The sequence below is a fragment of the Pleurodeles waltl genome, chromosome 5 (genome assembly GCF_031143425.1).
Source record: "Pleurodeles waltl isolate 20211129_DDA chromosome 5, aPleWal1.hap1.20221129, whole genome shotgun sequence".
NCBI lineage: Eukaryota > Metazoa > Chordata > Amphibia > Caudata > Salamandridae > Pleurodeles > Pleurodeles waltl.
The window spans coordinates 787478826-787499010 of NC_090444.1; the positions used below are offsets into that span (position 1 = coordinate 787478826).

At 42.4% G+C, this 20185-nt stretch overlaps 1 protein-coding gene across 2 annotated transcripts in view; it reads left to right on the forward strand.

The window, feature by feature from the left end:
• The window catches only part of TPD52L1 (TPD52 like 1), a 943512-nt gene that overhangs the window by 613564 nt on the left and 309763 nt on the right, over nt 1-20185 (forward strand). For both annotated transcript variants that reach the window (XM_069234805.1, XM_069234806.1), the window contains exon 4: nt 12083-12184. In XM_069234805.1, the coding sequence (XP_069090906.1) occupies nt 12083-12184 (102 nt within the window). The remainder of the gene's footprint in view (nt 1-12082; nt 12185-20185) is intronic.

Consider the following 20185-nt stretch of genomic DNA (forward strand, 5'->3'; position numbering starts at 1 on the left):
ATGTAAAATTTATTGTGAGCACTAAACAAAATCAAGACCCATTTTGTCCGTTTACTACAGGTAGGGTAACACAATCGCTTCAGAAACCTTACAGATTTTTTACCGACGGCCTTTTGCTCAACAGCTACTCTTTATTTCTCAGTTTTCCTGATTCACAAGCAAAATTCGACCTGCAAATTTTACTCTCAACTGTTCAGTGGGTCTGTCCTGGTGCAGATATGACTTGCCAGATCTCAGACAAAACCCTTTCACTCACTTTAACACGCACGCTAGAGTTTGTCAACCACGCCCGAATGACCTATTAAACCATACAAATTATAACAAAAACCAAGGCCCATATTTATACTTTTTTAGCGCTGCATTTGCGTAATATTTTGAAGCAAAAGTGGCGCAAACTTACAAATATAATTGTATTTAATATATATAATGATATATATATATATATATATATATATATATATATATATATATATATATATAACATTGTCTTTTGTAAGTTTGCGCTGCTTTTGCATAAAAAAATTACACAAATGTGGGGCTACAAAAATATATATATGGGCCCAAGTGTCTCATACACTTTTCAATATACTCCGGAGTCTCAGACCTCGCAGGGTCGGTATACCAACAACCACAAGGACAATTTTTGAGCACAAAGCGCCACACACATGCGAAGTTCGATGACTTCCCTACTGTCACACTTAGGAGTATGCAACTCCTTCCACAACTTCATTTGAAGTACGCAAATGCCCTAAACACTCACAAACATCACAATTCACCTGAGATTTGCATAAGAGGTGCAAGCACAAAACCTATTTCATTCACACTGATGCTAGAACACCGAGAACATCCTCAAACAACCATTGGCAAGCACCAAGGTTCTGGGAAAGTCATTCTAAGTTCCTATGGACACATTTTATCTCCACTTTGTTTAATCCAATCTGAAAATCTGAACTTTCACCAATTTCTCTTAAACAATGTGCAAATTATTTTCTCTCTTTAGGGGACTAACCATTACCCCACTACAATATCTGGGTACCAGCTTATTCTCAAGTGCAAACACTTGTGGTGGCCTCTTAAGGAGACACAACCATCCTACTCTCTTACCTTCTCTAGAGGGAAAATGCAATTTGGCCTTTTATGATGGGCTCTTAAGAAGACTAACCATGCACCAGGCATTTACGATGGGCTCTTAAGGAGACAAACCATCATACTCTGCTACCACCTCTGTTATCGCGTCTGACCTTATTTGGTTTCTTATCTTTAATTCATAAGTGGACGTGTTAGAGGTTCGAGGGACCTTTTGACTGTGCTTGGAGGAACACATAACATATAACATACTAGTTCATTAATCTAAACATTAGCACATCATTTCATATTAATAAGCAATTAATAAAGACAATTCATGATTACTGGGGGCCACTCAAGTAGGCACATTTTCTAAGTTGTGGATTATTTTGTATATTACTTCGTTTTCCATGCAGATTCAAAATTTAGAATACATGAATAGGTATTAGTACAAATTCAGCGTTCACACACCTACCAAATTTTCCCTTTTACTCCGAACACTGACCAAGGTTCCTATACAATCATGCACATAAACGCTCCTTGGGTGGATATGAAAGACAGCATGCCTCAGGGCCGGGGAAAATTATTTTGTCTAAGTGGGTGGAGATAGTGGCTTTTATGAAGGACTGGGCTGTTCTTGCTGTGGCATCCTGCTTAGCAGAAGTGACTAGAAGGAATTCAGGTCTATTGCAATGCAAGGTAGCAAATGTTGATTCTGCTCTGGCTCCTCCTCCCTCTGACATGAACAGAAGTACACGCACCAGAGAACAGACTGTCTAGGGCGGGAGTGGGCTGGAACAGTTGTACTACAACAGTAAAATAATAGAAAAGAGAATCTAGTGTTTTTGCAGCTATCACTGACTCTGGAGAACCTTGTCAGTCCAGCTGTACTACAGCCTCTTTACTTCTGACACACTGTAGATATTTAACTTCACTTGCTTCCTGCCTGTTGTCATTTTTACCATCTCTTTTAATTCAACAGAATTCTAACCTGACATCTAGGTGTTGACCCCTGGCACCTGAGTCCCTGATTCTTGTTCTAGTTCGTCAGTCCTAGCTGTTCCTCTATTTTGTTTTATGACCTGCCAGATTCCACAAATGGATGATAGCATTGAGAAAATCGAGTACTTAGGACAGCAAATAAAGTAGTGAAAATACAGGGTTTTGCGATTCCACAATGTTCCAAGTATTTACCATTTTTCTTGATTCTCGTTCCTCTGGTGTTTATGGTGTCTGTTTCCCTATCCCTGAATGGGACCCTGATGTTATCTTCACCAGTGTAGCAATTGCTGAAACCTCATTGCCGCAGGTCAGTGAGGAGCTTCTTCATATCCCTCCTGAAAACCCTGACTCCCAATCTTCTAGAAGTGAACACATCCATCTATGCATTCACTTATTCACCACTAATCCTTGCATTCACCCAGTTATTGAAGGAGCAATTTCACCCATCAAATAGCTATATCTGATTAATTTGCTAACGTTTGCCTTAATGTTTTATAAGGTTGAGAATTAGCTGTGGAAAGCAATACCCAATAATGCATAAAAATGATTAATCTGTAGATAAGTAATGATAAGGAGCATACCAAAGAACATACCAGAGAAGGAGGATTTTGACAATTTTTAAAGGGCTAATTTGCTAATAACTCATGTTTGAAACTGGGTTACTGGTTGAGGGGGGTTAAAACCGTACTGAAACAGCAACCACAATCCCCTGTTAGTTCCATGATTCCCCAAATTAACCTGTGCTGAGCCCACTGTCGCTTTGCACAATCACTCAGGCTTCACATGGAGGCAATGTGTAAAGTATTTATGCACCCAGTCAAACAGCAATAAAGTGAAAACACAACACAAGAAAAATCCCACATCAATTTAAGAAAAATTTAATAAAATGTAATACATAATTTAAGAACAAAATGACAAAAATCCAATCAGTAGAAACAGAGATATCCAAATTTAAAGATGTATGTTAAAATAGTGCCAAAATCCCAAAGCGCCATCTGTGGTAATCTGGTTGTGCTCAACTGGGACAAAGTCACAAGTTCAAGCTGACCATGATGGAGCAAAGGCCAGCTACTGGGACCCAGTTAGGCTGCTGGACAGGAGTATCTTAAATCCCAGCTGCAGAGTGTTGGTGATTCCGTGTTGAGGATGTGCTGCGCATTCAAGATGATTTAAGGGCCTGGTATGGTGATGCGTCTTGTAGCAATGGTTCAGGGAAACTTCAAGATTGCAATTTAAGGCCCTGATTCATCATTGAGGATGCTGTCAATGAGGGGCTTATGATGCAAAGAACAGCGTCAAGGATGCGCCAGGCATCAGATGGTTCCAATGAAGCCACAGGCTGGGATGCATCAGGGCTGCAATGTGTCAGGGATACATCTCACTGCAATCCTGATACAGAGTTTTGTGAGACGACGCATTGCACTGCGGTTCCAATGCAGATTTTGTGGGATGTGATGGGTCATGCTGCATTGGTTCTGCTGAGACCAGAGCTGGGCTGGCACGGCACCTTCAGGCCATCTTCCAAGGGTCCAGGACTGGGGTGAGATCACCTGGAAGGGCAGGAATCACAGGTGGCAGAGTTCTGGTGCTGGGTACAATATTGTTGGAGCCTGTTTCTGTCACTGAGTCTCTGATCAGGAGGCAAGCCAACTAGCCCTTGGAGTCACTCTTGTGGTCCCGGATTCAAAATGTTTGTCCTGTCCTTCTCACTCAGGCAGGGGGCAGCTGGCAGCACAGAAGAGCAGAAGAGTTGCAGTCCTACTTGCAGCAAAGCAGTCTTTCTTCTGATTCTTCCACAGGTCCAGATGTGTACTGAAGAGTTAGGTGTGAGGGTCCATTATTTGTACCTGGTACCCACTTTGAAATCGGAGAAGGTTCTGGAGCTTTCCCCACCCCTGAGGTGCTGGACATCCTTTCTACCCTGCCCTGGCTTGTCTGGGGAAACAAAAGTCTGGAGACAATTTCTTAGAGAGTGTGTTCAGGCAGAGTCTTTGTGATGTGCAACTGTGGCAGGTGGCAGCTCCTCCCCTGGGTTGTATGATGGAATCAGGCATGCCTGAACCATGCATGCCTTAAGAACGCGGTCTCAACAAGGACCGCATCTTTACCACACATTCCTTTACCACAAATTTTGTGGTAAAAGCATGTTTGGTAAAGGAACATGTGTGATAAATTGTCCCCCGCCATGCCCCCTTACACCTGATACCATAATCTGCAATCCAGCACACCTAGCCCTTAAAAATGCCCTGTCCTGTCCTAAAAACAACCCTGATCCCAGCTCCTGCCCTAAACCCTAAAACCTAACCAGCCTTGTCCTAAAACTACCCCGCTCCCGTACTAAGCCTTAAAAGCAATTCTGCCCTATCCTAAAAACTACAGTGACCCCCACACCGCCATGAACCCTAAAACCTACTCCACCGCTCCTAACAACTACCCCTACCTCCCTGCCCTGAACTGAAAAACCTACCCCTCCCTGTCTTAAAAACGACCCTGCCCCCACCACCCCCGTCCTGAACCCTAAAACCTACCTCACCCTGTCCTAAAAACGTCCATTCCCCCTTCCCTAAGCCTTAAAATTATCCCTGCCCGAACTATAAACTACCCTGACCCCCATGACCCCTAAATTCTACCCCACCCTGTCGTAAAAACTACTCAACCCCCCACTCCTACCTTGAATCCTAAAACCTACCCGGCCCTGTCCTACAAACTACCAGGACCCCTGCCCTGAACTCTAAAACCTACTTCCCCCTGTCCTAAAAACTCCCCTAACCTCCCCACCCCAAGCTCTAAATGTAACCCTGCCCTGTCCTAAAAACAAAAAAACTACCCCAACCCCTGCCCTGAAACCTAAAACCTACCCGCCCTGTCTTAACAACTACCCTGACCCTCGCCCCACCCTGAACCCTAAAACCTACTCCACCCTGACCTAAAAAACGACCTGACCCCCCACCACTGGCCATCACCCAAAAAACCTACCCGCCCTGTCTTAACAACTACCCCAACCCCGACCTAAAACCTACCCTCTCCTAAAAAGTATCTTGACCCCCACCCTAAACCCTAAAACCTACCTCACCTGTCCTAAAAACAACCTCAACCCCCAGCCCCTGCCCTGAACCCTAAAACCTAATCTGTCCTGTCCTAAAAACTACCCCGACCCACGACCCTGCCCTTAAAACTTTCCCAACCTCTCCCAACCCCAGCCCCACTTACTCTCTCCTCTGCTCCTGCCTGTTCCGCCCATGGAAAGCTAAACCGCATATGCATAGTAAAGGCGTTCGTGCTAAATGCATATGGGTGGCGATGGCAGCGTGGTAAATGCATTGCGTTGCATTGACTGCATTGTAAGTGATGTTTCTTCCTCCTCTGTGTCAAATTAGAGTGGCCCATCTTGCCAACACCTATCCTTCCTTTGTCTCACTGTCTGGAAACAATACAAAAAGACCAACAGCCAGATAAACCTACTCATGAGGCCCAGGGACAGGCTACTAAGGCCCATATTATACTCTTTGCCACAAAACTGTGCAAACACAGTTTTGTGCAAAAAGTATAGCCTCATCCCAAAGCGCCAGCCGAATACTAAATTTATGGAATCCCACAAGCCGGTGCTAAGGGTGGGCTAGCATCAGGAAAAATTACGTTAGCCGGTTGAGGGTGGTGGTACGGGGGAAGGGGTTTTGCCTTAAAAAAAGACGCTAGGCTGGTTAGAGGCAAAAGTGCTGTTAACCAGCCTAGAATCATTTCCTGGCGCAAAACCGTCCATACCACATGACTCCTGTCTTATGAAAGACAGGAATCATGCCCACCACCCCAATGGCTAGCACAGGGGACCAGCGTCCCCTGGGCATGGCCTTTGTACCCAGTGCCATGCAGGAAAAAATACTTACCAATACTTACCCTACTTACCTGGGATAGGGTCCACCATCCTCTGGTGTGGGTGGCGGTGTTCCTGGGGCTTGGGGTGGGCACCTGTGGGCCCTTTCCATGGTGTTTGACTATGGAAATGGGTCCACAGTACACCTAATGCCTGCTCTGACTCAGGTTTTAAATAATGGCGGTAAGCAGGCTTAGCGCCATTATTTAGGCACCCGTGTACCTTTTTTGCACGGGAGGATAAATAAGGTGCTAGGGGCTTTGAGTCATTTTTTGGACGGGAACGCCTACCTTGCATCTCATTGACACAAGGTGGTTTCACGCATCCAAAAAATTACGTTAACTCGATTTTTTTTACGCTAGATGGGTCTAGTGTCAAAATATAAATATGGAGTTAAGTTTGCGCTGAATTTGCGTAAAGAAAAATGATGCAAGTTCACCACAAACAGAGTATAAATATGCTCCCAAATGGTTAGGACAAGAAAATTCCAACTTTCTAAAACTGCCATTTTCAGAAATGTGACACAAAATCTGACATTACCATTAAAGAGGGCTTTTAATTAAAATTTTCTAGACACCAAACTCAACCTACTTACCGGCCTGTCTACCTGCCCCCAATTGAAAGTTATCATTTATTAAATGTAATAAGGCAACCCAATGTTACCCTATGGGAGAGGTAGGCCTCAAGTTTAAGTATTTTTCACTACAAGAAAAAGTCAAACTTAAAATAATGTGTCCATCTTTTTAAATACTCTGCACCCTGCCCTCTGAGCTATTCAAGGCTTACCATAGGGGCGACATATATGTATTAAAAAGGAAGCTTGGGGTCTACTAAAAAGGATTATTTTAACAGATCGAAATGGCAGTTTAAAACTGCACACACACAACTGAAATGGCTGGCCTGGGACATGGTTTACAGGGCTTGTTAGGTGGGTGGCACAATCAGTGTTGGAGGCCCACCAGTAGCTGCGGCCCAGGGTACATAGGATACCACTTTACTAGGAACTTACAAGTAAATAAATGTGCCAATTGGGTGCCAATTGGGTACAAGCCAATTCTACTCTGTTTAGGGGAGAGATCACAAGCACATTAGCACTGGTACAGTGCACAGAGGCCTAAGGCCAACAAAAAATGGTTCAGCAAAAACTAGGAGGGGTGAAGACAAAATGTTTGGGGGAAGACCACCCTAAGGCTAACAGCTCATAATTTAATAAAAACAGTAACATCAAATTGAAGAAAGGCCTACTACTTTTTTATGTTGAACACATGCTCATAATGTCAACATGAAGCACCAGGCTGTTTCAGGGCCCTTACACAAAGCACTAAGGAAGAGTAAGCCAGATAACTCTTATGGAATCTGCTTCTACGCACTCTCACAGTCACTTCCCTGAAGATCATGCATCACAAGGGTTATTAAGCATGATGAACATACCACTTCTAAATGTCCTGTGCACTTTTAAAAATAAACAGTCATACATATTTTGACCGCAGATTGTAAACAAACATTGGCAAATCCAGTAGAACTGAGGCCAGATGCAAGCCTTTTGGCTTTGTCAATGTTTGTTTTGTCATAATTTTAGCAAACTTTATTGTTAGTTGGGCTGCAGAAGACCCACCATTAAACAAAAATATTGGGAAAAAGAAAATAGTTTTTAATTTCATAAAGCATGTATTTCCCTAGTTATCCCTGGCACTGATCAGAACTACTTTGTGTGTGACTGTGCTCCTTGTGAAAGAGCAGAATATCCTAACTCACAGTGAAGTTAGCCAATTGTACAGTGGGCTGATCTATAGCTCCATACAGTGTGCTGTAGTGAATCGAAGAAAAATGTCAATTACACAACAGATCAGTGGAAGAAGAGGGCTGGCTGGATAATTTTTATAAAATACATTTTTTTGCTAATGCCAGATCTAAAAATAGGAGGTTAAAAAAGACCCTTCTGAATATTTGTAATGTTTTGTCCACTAATGTGTGGTCAGTTTGTTCCCAGCTCATTTTCGAGAACCAATAGATTTTATGTTACTGATCCTTTTAACAAATAAAGAACACTGACAGTTTTAATCTTTGGTGTGCTAGAAGAATAAAATAATTTAAAAAAAAATAATAGAAACTATGAAAGCTTTTACTGTGCTTTGAACCCATCAAATACATCGCCGACTGATCCCTCATAACAGTACCAAAACTTGAAACGACTAGTACCGACAGATAAATGGAACGACATTGTTACAGACTAGCTCTTGATAAACATGAATTTGAGAACAAAGGGGCATATTTATAAGCCCCTAGCGCCACCTTGTGCCACATTGGTGTCATTTTTTTTTACCCTAATGTGGACCAACAAGGCCAAAATCCTTGTGCCATATTTACAAAGTGGCGCAATGCATGCATTGCGCCACTTTGTAACCCTTTGAGCTACATTATGCCTTTGCCAGGCATAATGTATGCAAAGGGGGCGTTCCCCCATTAGGGGGGGTCAAAAAAAGGGTGCAAGGAAATCTAATAGATTTCCTTCAGTGATTTGTTACTGCACTTTTAACGCCTGATCAGAGCAGTCGTTAAGAGGGCTTCCATTTTTTATAATTGGCCCCAATGTACTCTGCAGGAGTAGCCCCAATATTTTGGCGCTACTCCTGCAGAGTACATCAATACTGTAAATAAAAATTATGCTATTGCCCCCTACCCTGTGGCATGGTGCGCCATATATTAGATATGGCGCACACATGGTGATCACATGGAGACTCCCTAGGAATCAAATACCACGATGAATCTAGCACAACACCAGATTTAAGGATAAAGTGCCAGCTTAGGGAGTTTGAGAAAATGCTAAGTTAACAAGCAGTATTATAGAGAAAGGTAATAGAAACATAGTGACAAAATGACTGCTTTTGGCAAGTGAAAATTTGTTGTTTTTTTGCGTCCAACAACTACAGAATAAACAAAATCAGTTCAAAGTAAAATGCCTTCCTAATGTGATTTAGACAGCAGATCAACCTAGTTGGTGGGAGGGGGTGTCGGGGGCCTGAGTGGCCTACTGAACCTTAATTGTGTGAGAATTATCGCAACCTCGGAGTGTTCCTCTGATAAATTCTGGCCGGTCGTGGTAAGACGCCTGTAAAACAGACAAAACATGCGGACTTTGGTGTGTTTTTTAAAGGGAACAAATAGTAAACAGTGATAATTATCACAGCTTTTGAATTCTGATCCCTGTGGCATCTCATTTTAAAAGGTGCAATAATCACCTTCCCAGCCCAGCACTCATAATGAGGTCTTATTTGATTATAAAACGCTGCCTGCCTCTCCTTGCTGGATTTCGGATTGAGTTCCAATTACATTTGCATATGCAGTTCCCCTACCTCCAGACCAGAGGTCTACAATCTGTCAGGCACGACCACCGAGGGGGCCATGGAGTCCTGGGAAGGGGGTTGCACACCTATTCCCCCAGCCTCACTACTTTTGGAAAAAGACAACCAAACACCCGATCCTTAAAATGCTTCAGCTGAACTTTCATTCATTGAGTCTCCTGGGCTGTGAAACAAAGCCCTACAGACAGTGAAAGAAGCCTTCCTTCCAGGGTGCCTGCTTCTTGAATGAAATTGAAATGTGCACTATCTCAAAATGCAAAGGATAAAATATGCAAACCTAAAGGATGCTTGGGAGTGGGTTCTGACTTTAATTGGTCAACTCGCTGGAAGCCTTGTGATGACAAAGATTTGTTCATTTTGAGTGGTAGTGCAAAGAGTTAACTGAGCTGTGGAGTGGTGCTTTTAAATTTAATTTTATTCACATAGAGCTTACTATCCCTGGATGTATTGAAGGGTCAGCTATTAAAAAGATTGTATTACATATGGTCTGGTATTACTTAAATCTACATTTTGGAAGCACCATTTTATGGTAAAACTATTTGCACGTATTGTAGCAGTCTATCGTATACTGTGCGTATTGCAAGTATAAAATAATGACTTACATATTCACAGTGCTTTCTGTCACAGGCTGTGTCCTTGAAGCAGTAAAAATACACAAGTCTCTATCCTCCACTGAACCAACCAAGATGTAACTCTCTCTCTCTGTTTGCACACAGACCTCTGCAGCACATTAACTAATGGAGGTTTCATAATGTACCCACGCAACACCCAAGGACTTTGATGCTGCCCCCGATTTACAAAATCACGTAAACTGGGGCAGTGGCAATATTTTATGCTTCCCCAGAGCAGGCGTAATGGAGAGAAATTTTAGCATTTCTCCTCGTTTTTTTCCTCTTTCCATGTGTGTTGCATTCTGCAGCACACACAGAAAAAGAAAATGCCTCTTGAGATGTTTTTTGTGCATGAAGGCGACCCTTCCTGCACAAAAAACACCCTGTCTTTGCTGGAGCTAGGCAGCAATTTGTGCACCAGTGAAAGGGAAAGGACAGGAATGCACTGTATTTCATAAATATGATGCATTCCTGCCCTTTTATATTGGCGTGTGGAAATGTAGCAAGAAGACTTGCGGGGCTGCCCTACGCCAGTTCCTCATAAATGAGGACCTTTGCTTTTAGCCAGCCTTTGACCACACCCCCAACCTCGCTGACCTTTGGTTTGCTAAACTCTGTTTAATATTATTTTCTCCCCGTAATGATGATGGGAAGTACCAGGTTCTAGAACCCTTTGTCAGGAGGGGGGTCCTTATGCTTAAAAACATTTGAGTGGGGTTCCGGAATCAAAAAGTTTGAAGACCTCTGCACTAGGCTTATGTCGGTTCTATAGACATAGACAACAGCAATCTGTTAAAGAAAGATACTTTGGGCACTCCTGTCACACCCAAGCCACACCTGATGTATGCAGATTTGGGCTCCAGTCCCCAGAGATGTCATTTATATGGGCATATACGACATTTCATTATGGCTAGCCAGTCTGAAGTTGCTCATTCTCCTCAGAAACCGCCCTCCCGGTAACGAATAACAAGACATTAATACAATAGGCACAAACATTCCATAGGTCCTAATTAAGGAGTGTTAGAACAGAGCCTATCATATGGAAGCCCTCCTGCCCACTGTACGTTCAAGCATGTATTTAACTGTAACAAAGTGGTCTCTAAAAAACTCAATACAAGTCAATTATGAGTTTCTTGATGGCACTGGTTTTTAAAAGATGCTGTTATATTATACATCCGAAACATGTTTCGCTTAGACTCCATGTTCCCTCAGCTTTTTCAAGTCAATGTTAAATATCATGCGCTTAGCAAAATGGCGGATTTCTGTTTGGTCATTGCAAATGCCCCCCCGAATGACCCCTTCAAAGTATTCATGGTGTCTCGTATTTGTTTGTTCTAAAGAAATAACTACGCAAAAAGAGAAAGAAAAACCTGTGGTATACAAAATATATTAAAGGACTGTTCATTTCTATTCACTTATGTTCTTAAGACGTGTCAAATAGGTATAAAATAATTGGGGATGCTTTTTGCTTATTATACCAATATTTCTAATTTCTCACTGAAAGATTTTTGTCGTACCCTCGGGAGGAAGAGACAGTGATAATTCACGTTCTCCTTTAGACATGTTTCACTGGCTGATATGGTTTGTGTCCACTAATACCACGTTACTGCCTGAATCAATCAGCCGCATGTGCTAGTTCCATGATTACTACATGGACAATTATAGAGTATAGTTACATTCTAATTTATATTCTGCATATAGGCACCATCCACTGAGGTTGGTTGTTTCAGTCAGGAATAATGCTTACAGTTGCTGAACATTTTTTTCCTTTTGGTCAGAATAGCTTTGATGAGTATTAATACACTACAAAATTGCTTGAAACTATGCATGGTTTTATGAGTCTATTTAACTGTCCTTATTGTGTACGATTCAAGGGAAAGCGTTTTATTATTATATTAATAAATTCAACTTCTTATTGCTGAAGGTACAACCCATAGCCTGGAACATTACAGATTTATATTTTCAGCGTTTTTTCATGCTGTGACCCTGCTCATGAATATGAAAAATGTCTCTGCCAGTTCTTAGCTTCTCACAGTCAAGCTGTGTTTTAAGTGGAAGACAATTTGAATCAGAGCTGGCATCGTAAGAAGCACTTTGCATCTTTTGCTCTTGTGCAGTTTGATTTTTCTTGAACACAAAAGAAGTCTCACCGTGCCGTTTTTTCTTTCCAGTTACAAGAAAACGCAAGAGACGCTGAGCCAGGCAGGACAGAAAGCCACAGCCGCCATTACTAACGTGGGAAGTGCAATCGGCAAAAAGCTCGGCGACATGAGGTACTGCAAAATACATTCTAAATCTGTTTTGTTTCGCTTTTAGTAGCACACACTGAACAACATAATTAGTTGGGTTACAGCTTGTACCTTGAAAAGTTCTTTGTATTGCTAAATGGTTTGCCTCTGCAGTGTCCTGTTACACCAGACTTCTCAATATTTGCTACAACTCTCCGACCTTTAAACAGTGATGTAGCGATCATCAGTCTGGCCTCTGATACACCTCTGTAAAAAAAATTGTTGTCCAGAGATTTTAATTTTTGATTTGTGTTTTGGCATCATTAGAGAAGTAATTTAGCTTGGGTAGATATTGCTGAGCTGAGATGATTGTTTTTGGATTACATTTTTTTAAAAAGAGGATGTGTTGCAGTGATGATGTAATATTTCAGAAATCATGATACCTACATATTTCATTTTGGTGTCAAAACATAGGTTTTGAGGGTCTTATAGAGACAGAAAAAAACTATTTTTGAAAATGGCGCCTATAATAGAGGAAGAAGTGATATACAGAAATGAAAAAAATAATAGGAGTTTTTAATCCTTTATGTATATACCAGTGTTTATGATCTGAATATGAGAAAAATGTATCACTCCTGTTTTACACATATTTTCATAGTTCACTTTATTTATTTGTTTCAGCAATTGCTCATGCTACATTTGCAGAATGTTGAACATTTGAGAAGAGCATATCGATAGGGACATCGTTTGTAGAACAGGTTTTGCAAGTACATGTACGTGTAAGTTCTGTGTGTAGAGCCTTAAGAAATTTTGTAGGTTTTAGCACCCTATCAATATCTTCCCAACCAAATGCACATGGATCTTTCTCTACATATGCATGATCCAAAACATTCAAACATCTTCTGAGCAAGTAGAACACTCTTTTAATGTGTCCATGCACAGAATATGATGTCGGTGGAAGGACAATGAGTGGGACTGATCTCTTGAACTCACTGTACCGAAGATCGTCAAATTTGTGACAGTTAGAACTAATTTTTCCCGCACATGCATAAGGTATCTTTCTATGTCTTTAGAGTCATATTCTTCTTCTTTCTCAGTAAAGGCTTTTAGAAACTTCACAGGTTCGGCAGTTAAAGCTCCAAACTTTGTTCCAGTTTTGCTCATAGTGTCATCACCCACAAGATTATGTGCCTTGATAAGAACACTGGGCATCTCTGGGTCAAGGTTCTGGTACAGAATATGAAGCAGGATTAAGGCGGTCATTACAACCCTGGCGGTCAGTGGTAAAGCGGCGGTAAGACCGCAAACAGGCCGGTGGAAAAAAAATTGAATTATGACCGCCGCGGTCATCTGCCACTTCACCATTCCGACCGCCATGGCGGTGAAGACCGCTGGGCTGGAGATTGCGGTCTCCAGCCCGGCAGTCGTCACTAGACCGCCGACGGTATCAGGACCCTGCATACCGCCATGGATCTCGGTGGTTGGGAACCGCCATGAGATCCATGGCGGTAGGCACTATCAGTGCCAGGGAATTCCTTCCCTGGCACTGATAGGGGTCTCCCCCACACCCCGCTATCCCCCATGAATCCTCCCCCCACAACGCCCACCCCCCCTGCTACCCCCCAAAGGTGACACAACCCCCCTCCCCACCCCGACCCCGAACATGCACATATACACAATCCTACACGCACACACCCCCAACATGCACATACAGGGAGTGCAGAATTATTAGGCAAATGAGTATTTTGACCACATCATCCTCTTTATGCATGTTGTCTTACTCCAAGCTGTATAGGCTCGAAAGCCTACTACCAATTAAGCATATTAGGTGATGTGCATCTCTGTAATGAGAAGGGGTGTGGTCTAATGACATCAACACCCTATATCAGGTGTGCATAATTATTAGGCAACTTCCTTTCCTTTGGCAAAATGGGTCAAAAGAAGGACTTGACAGGCTCAGAAAAGTCAAAAATAGTGAGATATCTTGCAGAGGGATGCAGCACTCTTAAAATTGCAAAGTTTCTGAAGCGTGATCATCGAACAATCAAGCGTTTCATTCAAAATAGTCAACAGGGTCGCAAGAAGCGTGTGGAAAAACCAAGGCGCAAAATAACTGCCCATGAACTGAGAAAAGTCAAGAGTGCAGCTGCCACAATGCCACTTGCCACCAGTTTGGCCATATTTCAGAGCTGCAACATCACTGGAGTGCCCAAAAGCACAAGGTGTGCAATACTCAGAGACATGGCCAAGGTAAGAAAGGCTGAAAGACGACCACCACTGAACAAGACACACAAGCTGAAACGTCAAGACTGGGCCAAGAAATATCTCAAGACTGATTTTTCTAAGGTTTTATGGACTGATGAAATGAGAGTGATTCTTGATGGGCCAGATGGATGGGCCCGTGGCTGGATTGGTAAAGGGCAGAGAGCTCCAGTCCGACTCAGACGCCAGCAAGGTGGAGGTGGAGTACTGGTTTGGGCTGGTATCATCAAAGATGAGCTTGTGGGGCCTTTTCGAGTTGAGGATGGAGTCAAGCTCAACTCCCAGTCCTACTGCCAGTTCCTGGAAGACACCTTCTTCAAGCAGTGGTACAGGAAGAAGTCTGCATCCTTCAAGAAAAACATGATTTTCATGCAGGACAATGCTCCATCACACGCGTCCAAGTACTCCACAGCGTGGCTGGCAAGAAAGGGTATAAAAGAAGGAAATCTAATGACATGGCCTCCTTGTTCACCTGATCTGAACCCCATTGAGAACCTGTGGTCCATCATCAAATGTGAGATTTACAAGGAGGGAAAACAGTACACCTCTCTGAACAGTGTCTGGGAGGCTGTGGTTGCTGCTGCACGCAATGTTGATGGTGAACAGATCAAAACACTGACAGAATCCATGGATGGCAGGCTTTTGAGTGTCCTTGCAAAGAAAGGTGGCTATATTGGTCACTGATTTGTTTTTGTTTTGTTTTTGAATGTCAGAAATGTATATTTGTGAATGTTGAGATGTTATATTGGTTTCACTGGTAATAATAAATAATTGAAATGGGTATATATATTTTTTTGTTAAGTTGCCTAATAATTATGCACAGTAATAGTCACCTGCACACACAGATATCCCCCTAACATAGCTAAAACTAAAAACAAACTAAAAACTACTTCCAAAAATATTCAGCTTTGATATTAATGAGTTTTTTGGGTTCATTGAGAACATGGTTGTTGTTCAATAATAAAATTAATCCTCAAAAATACAACTTGCCTAATAATTCTGCACTCCCTGTATACACACCCCTACACGCACACTCCCCCAACATGCACATATACACACCCCTACACGCACACGCACACATACACCCCGACAACACATACCCGCACACATACAAACAGACATGCGCACCGTCTGACCCGCACACATTTCCCATACACACAGCACCCCCCGCACGCATACACTCACTCACTCACCCCCTCTACACTCTCACACGCACACCCCCATGCACGCACACAACACCCCCCACCCCCTTCCCTAACGCACGATAAACTTACCTTGTCCGTTGATCCTCTGGGAGGGGACGGGATCCATGGGGGCTGCTCCGCCACCAGAACATCGTCATCAGAACACCACCATACTGAATCATGGGACGTGATTCAGTGGGCGGTGTTCTGTTGACGTGGCGGTGGAGGTTGAGCAACCACCACTTTCCTGCCGTCCGCCAGTATGGCTGCTGGCGGCTTTCCGTACGAAAAAGGACGGCTGCCTGCCAGCGGTCATAATACGCGGCACGGAAGACCGCCACCACTGGCAGTCTTCAGCACGGCGGTACCTCGGCGGTCTTGCGAAAAGACCGCCGAGGTCGTAATGACCCCCTAAGTGTCTTTTCTCACCTGTTCCTTAACGTATACATAGCTCTGACAATCCTTGACAAATGATCATTGCAACAAATCTAAGTATCATAAAATTAACAACTGTGTCATTTGACAGTACAATAACTCGATTAGAACCATTTCGAACAGCCCACTCAACATATGGCACAACATGAAAGTCAGCTTCCTCCAATTTGCTGTTAAGTTCTTGAATAATACTGCTCATGCCTTTTGAATATCTCTCTGCAGGCACCAACTCCTCATTGAGAATCTTTCCACTTGCAATAAGTGGAATTCAGTGTTCACTGAGCCATCTGCAATGTTTTCGTGAGTTAACATCTCCACGTTCATCTTCTTAGGTGTTAATGGCCAGAATTGAACAAGTTGCACAAGTATAGGTGTGAAATTGTTGATGCAGGCAAGGTCAACTGTTACACGTGTAGACATTCATCTGATTCTCTCACATTCTTTGACAGATAGTTCATGATAACAAAGTTTTGCTTGGATGAAATCTTGACCATTGGGCATTGTGACATATAGTCCACAACAACAACAGTTTTCAATCTCTTGTACAAGTTTGTGCTACACTGGTTTGGTTGCAACATCTTCATCAAATAATGCGTTTGTTGGAAGAAGATCATGCAACAGAATGTCCTTGATAAATTCACCCCTTTCTTTTGTTACATCCATCTCTCTACGTACTTGCGAAAGTTTTTTTTTTTTTTTGTAACCTGTTTTGTAGTGGCTGGTTGAATGAAAATCTTACTGTGGCAATTAAAGCATGGAAGTCTAGCTTTAGCGATTATGTCAAACAGCTTTTTCCCTTTCAATACAAATCCCTCCTGCTTCAGTTCTGAGTATGGTTTCGATCCATGTTCCAGGACATCTAGTAGATGTGTCTTTATATCGTTATCCACACATTGTTTGGTCACGAAGTTGTGTAGTCGCACAGGCTCAGTCATTTCAAAGGCGTTTCCTTGCTGCTGCATTAAATGAAGAAGACTGTCAACATGTTTATTGAAATGTTCCCCTCTCTTTCCCACAAGTTTGTGATGAGGAACAGTTTCAAGATGGTCCATTATTTTTTAATTTGTCATCTCTATAAAACACTGCAATTAGAAATTACTTCATTTTAAACTAGCTGCTATTGGGCAACATATTCACTTTTATGTGTCTGACCAACAATTCTTTTGGTGCTTTTCTGTGATCTCTGGATCGTCTGTTCCAGTTTTATATCTGGAGCCCAAACATTGAACCTTCCCTCTCTTTGTCTTTAACCACAAAATGTCTTTGGATTAATTTTCTTTAGGGGTATGGTTTTTCCACCTCTGGCTTCTTCACTCTTTCCAAATGCCAGGACACATATCTCAGGTAGTTTCTGCAATCGAATTTACGAAACACAGTAATCAGTGACTCCACAGTCTTTGCGTGCAGCTCCCAATCACCTTCTCGATCAGCATGTACCAAGGCTCTGATTTATACTTTTTGGGGCAAAACTGCACTAACAAAGTTTTGCACCAAAAAGTTTAGCACCGGCTTGCACCATTTCTGAGCACCAGCAGGGCACCATATTTATGGAATGGTGCAAGCCGGTGCAAAGGGTAGGCTAGTGTAAAAAAAAGACATGGCGTTAGTCGGGTGGGCCTAGCGGTATGGAAGAAGGGGCTTTTGCACCAAAAAATGGCATTAGTCAGGTTAGAGTAAAAAAAAACAAATGACTCTAACCTGCCTAGAGTCATTTTCTGATGCAAAACCATCCATACCACATGACTCCTGTCTTAGAAAAGACAGGAGTCATGCCCACCACCCTAATGGCCAGCACAGGGGACAATGGTCTCCTGGGCCTGGCCATTGCACCCTGTGCCATGTATGGGAGCCCATTTCAGGGCCCCCTATAGCATTTAAAAAAATTAAATAAAATACTTACCTGGGATGGGGTCCCCCATCCTCCGCTGTCCCTCTGGTGTGGGTGGAGGTGTCCCTGGGGCCTGGGGAGAGCACCTGTGGGCCTATTTCCATGGTGTTCCACCATGGAAATAGGCCCACAGGTCCCCTAACGCCTGGCCTGACCCAGGCATCAACAAATGGGGCAAAGCAAGCTTTGCACCAATTTTTGACCCCTCTTCCCTCCCGTACACCATTTTTTGCACTGGAGTATAAATATGGCATTAAGGCCATAGAGTCATTTTTTGCACGGGAATGCCTACCTTGCATCTCATTAAGCAAGGTAGGTTTCCACGTCCAAAAAATGACTTTAACTCCATAAATTTGGCACTAGATGGGTCTAGCGCCAAAGTATAAATATGGAGTTAGTTTTGCACTGAATTAGAGTTAAAAAAAAATGACGCTAATTCAGTGCAAACAGAGTATAAATATGCCCCCAAGTTTCACTAGAGCTATCATGTATAAACCATTTCCCCAGTACCTGCAAAGTTCTGATTTTTCTTCACATTCTTTGACAAACTCTACACACTTGGTTATCAGGTTTTCTGATTTTGAACTGTATTTATTGAACATTGCCTGGCTTTGCATTATGCCTTTTGAAGGAAGTGCACCCTGTGTCTTGTTTATTTGTGAGATAAGATGCAAAACCTAATTTGTCATTCTTGTTCCTGAAAGCATTCCAACGCAATGTTTCTATAGCTTCAGATTGATGAGTATACTTTGTAATGAACAAGCATAATGAGTTCCCCTCAATACTGACTGGACAGTTTTGCTTCCAAAGAGTTCAGCCTCAATAAGTGCATTGTCTATGCCACATCCACTGAGATAACATCCTACACACCGCAACCCAACTTTTGTCATGTGGCAAATGCACATCATGGAATAAAGATCATCACATTCTACTGGATTGCTCATAAAAATGGCAACTACAATACAGAAAACACCTTCATCTCAGAAAATTGGCAGGATAGGCTGGTCTTCAAGCTGAGCATGCACGTTTTGGGATTTTTTTAGAGCTGAGTATACTGTTGAGTAGTTTGTGACTGGAGATGGTATTACTGGTAAACACACAACCTTCTTCAGTGGTACAGTATTCTGGGAGATCGGAGCATGAATTTCAGCCCAAAGAGGAACTGACATTTTGTCATCCTTTAGTCTGCTCCAAATAAGCAATTGATCAATTAAGTTAAATCAGCTTTGCAGACCACAACATCAGGTAGAAGAAGATCCATGTCCTCAGCCACTTTGAAACTTTCTGGTAGACTGGGACGTTCTGACAACTTGCCTTGCCAATGTGTGATTTTGCACACGTTGGCAAGGCAGTTGGATTATAAGTTTGCAGCTTCGTTTGTATATGCCAACAGCTGACACAGCTTGTTTTCCATCAGCGACTTTATTGGTATAGTCTTGAAAAAGCATCAAGGCATTATCATGTGTGCTGGATATTCCAGACAAAGAGCTGTCTTCAAAATCAAAATGATCAAGAGCAGCAATTGTAAATGTTTTCCTGGTAAAGTGATTTGGAAGTGGTGTGGTGTCAGATTCACAAGATTCTACAGAACGAGCTGCTGACTAGTTCATGCTCCATGCTATGCCATTATAACTTGTTGATACACCAATCCTATTCATTGAAGTGATTAGCTCCCTACTTTTGCATTTGTCATAGATTGTGTGAACAGTCATCAAGTGTAGCAGAGTATTCTTTTGTCGTGGTGTAATTCCTAAAGCACAATTTCGAAAAGACAGTGTATTTGTACACATAAGCCTGCCAGTTAATGGGGTTGTCTTCTACTTCTTCGCTTATATCTTCAAAGCCATCACCAATGTTGTTGGCTTCTGTTCCAAACTCAAGAACTTTAGTTTGTAACAGTTTTGCTGATATTAAACAATAATGTAAAAAATGTTAAGACAACACCAGCCATTCTTGTTGACTCCCATGATCTGTGGAGCCCTAGAGCATCACAAAATTTGTCATTAAGTCCAAATTCAAGATCTTTCAGGATATTTGTTAAAATGGCTCCTTTTGATTTTACTGTGTCCTGTGATCTTATTTTGACAGCAAGAACTTCAGAAGTCAAATCAGCTGAGAACACCATAAGTGGCTTATTCTTTTTGTTAGACTGCCAAAAACGAATTCTTATATTGTACAGTCTCACCAGAAAAATCCTAATTTCATTATTACGGATCAATACAGTTTCATCAATGTTGACCATTATTCCTCTGATCTCACTCAGTGTGAGCATGTAGC